We start from the raw sequence: 4,145 nt of genomic DNA on the forward strand, positions 1-4,145 counted from the left end.
TTCCACTAACTTTTTCAACCATCTTTTCTTTACATTTCTTAAAACCCGTCCCGGTCAAACCATGACTCCTAATGGGGGACGGAGGGAGTATTATTTTACACATATTTTGAGTTAAAATTTATTTGTGACTGTGTGAAAATCTGACACACGTGGCATAACGATGCTACAACATGTCATATTCCGACGTGGCGGATCTCTATTGGGTGGCGTGGACATTGATGCGTTGTATCCCCACGTTTGCCTTACCATGGACGTCAATACATAAGATAACACCAAATTCTGGAATTAGAGTGAAGAGGCAGAATTATCAGTTGAAAAATATCAGAGATTCAGAGAGAGAAATCAGATCATCGATGATGAAGCTCAGCTCCGCGCTAAGCGCTGCTTCAATCCTACTGTTTTTGGCATTCTTCACATTAGGTAGAGGAATTCACTCTGAATTGATCTAATACAAATGGTTTCGTGATATTTTGTTTTCTTCTTTTAGTTCAGTGCGATGTGCTAATATCAGTACTCGGATCTGTAATTTTAATCTTTATTTTGAAGAGCAAATTGATTTATTTAAATTTAACGAGATATGAATTTTGTTACTGTGTCGGTAGGCTCGGCGAAGAAATCTGCGGATGTGACGGAGCTGCAGATCGGTGTGAAGGTGAGATTGCTGAGAATTATTGATCGTTTTTATTGTTTTGTTGTACATTTGGCAAAAAGAGTAAATTTATCGCTGTTGAAGACTGCGAATGAGTATTTCAGCTTGATAATATTGTTGGTATGTTGTGTCCAACTGATGAGTGATGACAATCAAGTTGTAAAAATCATGAAAATCTGAGAAATTAGTAGCTTGTGCATTAATTCTCAAGTAGCAATGTATAATAGGAGTATAGACTGTGTACTTTAGCATTCAACAACTAAATCATGTAGTGATCTAATATCACTTATTGCTTCTCTAAAACTGGTGGTTGTTATAATTGAGGCTACAAGGAGCCATAATGAACTATTTCTATCTTTCTAGTGTAGTGATAGTGGCACAATTCCTGAACTTTTTTCTAAATTTTCAACTTTCCAGTGCTATCATAGCTTAATTATGAGCATAAATTCGGATAAGGGGTAGGCGAAGTATTCTGGAACATGATCTGGGAGTTTGGGGTTTTGGTTAATGGGAGTGGATTAGCTATCTCGCCCCTAATATATATCTGTCCATGTAGTGGTGTGTTTTGGCATGAAAAAGCAATGAAAACAATTCAGAGGGCTTTGGATATAGACATAGTAGGATATTGTAGATTGTCTGCTTTATAATCTATGTCTTTGATACAGTTATGACTATGTATTCTTAGCTTTCTTCTGTATAAGTTTGTTGAGATTTTCTTCGTCTTCAGTCAATCACACTTTGTTGCTCTGAAGTTCTTCTGACCTTTGTTACAATTATCTTGCTTATTGCTGCAGTACAAGCCTAAGGTTTGTGAAGTTCAGGCTCACAAAGGCGACAGTGTTAAAGTACACTACAGGGTTAGTCAATGACCTTTTTTCTCCTTACTTCCTAATGTTATCTTCAGCATAGTAGGAACTAGGTAAATAAAAACGGATGATATATGTACCAGCTTACTAAGTTAAATGAGTAACAAAAAAAAATTATTTACAATGAGGATTTCGTATACTTCAATGGTTTGTTGTGGTTATTCGCCATGCCTATTTACTAGCTGATCATCCATTACATCATAAGCTTTTTGGATCCTCTTCACATTGCAGCCTCCCTTTACTTGTTTGATTACTTAGTGGGATCTTGATAAATCCTTTTTGTTATGTGTTCAATCCGTTTCCTTTATATAACTGTACATTAATTTGGTTGCTTCGATGATTCGCCAACTAGATTATACTAGTAGTATCTTATATGCTCTGCTGATGTAGATTGTAATGGCATTTGCAGGGAAAGCTGACTGATGGAACAGTTTTCGATTCCAGTTTTGAACGAGGGGATCCAATTGAATTCGAACTTGGCAGTGGCCAAGTTATCAAAGGTTTGATTCTTATATAGAAAAGGATGCAAACAACCTAATTTGAATAAAAAACACAACTTTGGACTTTAAAGATTTATGATTCCTGCCAATTCTTTTGGCTCGAATTTCTTAACTAGATTTAAGTCATCCTAATTTATATATCTAACTGAAACCGTTGATTGCAGGATGGGATCAAGGGCTACTGGGGATGTGCTTGGGTGAGAAAAGAAAGTTGAAAATTCCTTCCAAACTCGGTTATGGCGAGCAGGGATCCCCACCTACCATCCCAGGTAACAAAATTAAGTTTCACCCGTTTTATTACTCCTTATGAAGAACTATAAAATAAATTACCTTGATCATAAGTTAATAGCTTGTTGTGTCATGTTATGTGGAGTATCAAATGCTGCTTCTTTACTTTAATCATAGTTCCGTCCAATTCTGATACATCCAGGTGGTGCCACACTCATTTTTGATACTGAGCTGATGGGGGTGAATGGAAAAACGTTGAGCGGTGGAGACTCGAACACGAAGGTCGATTCTGATGCCGACGCTGACGAACTGTAGATCCCGAGATTGTAGGTTTCGATGTTCGAGTTTATTCTATTATAAAACACTGCACGTTTGTTTCAAGAATGAGTAGGTACTTTTCCTCTTCGTAGGAAATTGCTTTAGAATCTGCTATTTATTGGAGTTAATCTTCAAGATTGGTAGTTAGTTTTTATTTTCTAGTTATATATAGAGAAGAAAGCTCTTCCGGTAAAATCTTGATGGAATATGCTGTTATCGGGTTTATGTTTCACCCTTCGGTATTTGGGTTCACTTTCATTGTTCGTCTTCCATTTATTATCGGATACCGGGTTCACTTTCATTGTTCGTCTTCCATTTAATATTGGGCATCGACATCAACTTTCTTATTTATGTTTTCTGAATCTAATCATATTATTGAAGTGGCTTCCCGTCTTTATAATGGATAAATGGAATATAATAACAAAATATTATCCACGCACGTATTCTATAGAATTCGAGAAGCAGCTAGCAATAACAAATTATTGTTCAATCAGCGGATTCGTAGTTATTTTTGGGATACTATAGTGATTAAAAGAAATCATGTTTTTGGTTAAATGAGAAAAAGAAATACTAGCTTTTTTTTTCTCTGCTAAGAGTTGGTGATTATTTTAAAAAGTTGGAAGTTTTGATATACTAATCGTTGAAAGTTTATTTGTCGTTTGCTTCTTTTTTTTTTGTCTTTTAGCTTTAAAAATTGGCCATAAAATTACTTCATGTATTTTAATTTACTTTTCTATTTTCCTACTCGATCTAATTTGGTAAAAGTGTATTTAATACTGAATAATATTCGTAAAAATAATACTCCACTATAATAGATCATCTATGAATTTTATAATTTCTCTCAATACAAAATGACGTACAACTGAAACATAAATTTGAAATACATATATGCCAAATTAGCATCATACGTATAAAAAATTATAATATTTCATCATAAAAAAATCAGGAAAAAAAATAAAATTACTACTGACTTTAGAATTGCAACATTTACCAGAATCTAACAAAAATTACTCCCTCCGTTCCATAAAGATTGTCCCACTTTGACGGGGCATGGGTATTAAGAAATATAATGAAAAGTGAATTGAGAAAGTTAGTGGGATGTGAGTCCTACTTTTATATATTAGTTTTATAATAAAATGTGAGTAGGAATAAATTAGTAGACTATGAGGTTCACTACTAAAAATGGTAAAAAGTGAAATGAGACAAACTTTGTGGTACAGATCGAAATGAAAAAATGGGACAATCTTTGTGGGACGAAGGGAGTAATAGTTTTCCTTCAATTTACTCTTTTATTAACCTTCCAATACAATTATATATCCTAAAAGGATTTTTATTCATAATTTTGAAACGCTCACATCATCGAAGTTACCGGCTTCTCCACACGTGCTTCTTCTTCAATTTCCATTAAAAGAGAAAATATTCGGTTTCCACTTTTTAACGAACATTTTTACCCTAAAAATAATGAGCCTCGATTATTGACGTTATGTGTTAAACGGAGTTTACCAAAAAAGGGGAGAAAAAAAAGGAGTGTAAATATAAAAATAGAATCTCTGGAACAATCCTGACCTTTCTTCACACTCAATC

At 34.3% G+C, this 4,145-nt stretch overlaps 1 protein-coding gene across 1 annotated transcript; it reads left to right on the plus strand.

The window, feature by feature from the left end:
* The first annotated feature begins 265 nt into the window (after window positions 1–265).
* Window positions 266–2,862, plus strand: LOC125186352 (FK506-binding protein 2-like). Its single transcript, XM_048082703.1, has 6 exons — window positions 266–420; window positions 603–652; window positions 1,444–1,506; window positions 1,925–2,015; window positions 2,180–2,284; window positions 2,446–2,862. Exons 1-6 carry the CDS (start codon window positions 354–356, stop codon window positions 2,556–2,558), a joined length of 489 nt encoding a protein of 162 aa, XP_047938660.1. The 5' UTR covers window positions 266–353; the 3' UTR covers window positions 2,559–2,862.
* Window positions 2,863–4,145: the final 1,283 nt, after the last annotated feature.

This window comes from Salvia hispanica, chromosome 5 (assembly GCF_023119035.1).
Source record: "Salvia hispanica cultivar TCC Black 2014 chromosome 5, UniMelb_Shisp_WGS_1.0, whole genome shotgun sequence".
Lineage (NCBI taxonomy): Eukaryota > Viridiplantae > Streptophyta > Magnoliopsida > Lamiales > Lamiaceae > Salvia > Salvia hispanica.

Bases quoted from the DNA above. Each gene is read 5' to 3' on its own strand.
- LOC125186352 (XM_048082703.1), top strand. From the start codon at position 354: ATGATGAAGCTCAGCTCCGCGCTAAGCGCTGCTTCAATCCTACTGTTT. The intron at 421-602 runs GTAGAGGAATTC...CTGTGTCGGTAG, and splicing joins TTTGGCATTCTTCACATTAG to GCTCGGCGAAGAAATCTGCG. The intron at 2,016-2,179 runs GTTTGATTCTTA...CGTTGATTGCAG, and splicing joins CAGTGGCCAAGTTATCAAAG to GATGGGATCAAGGGCTACTG.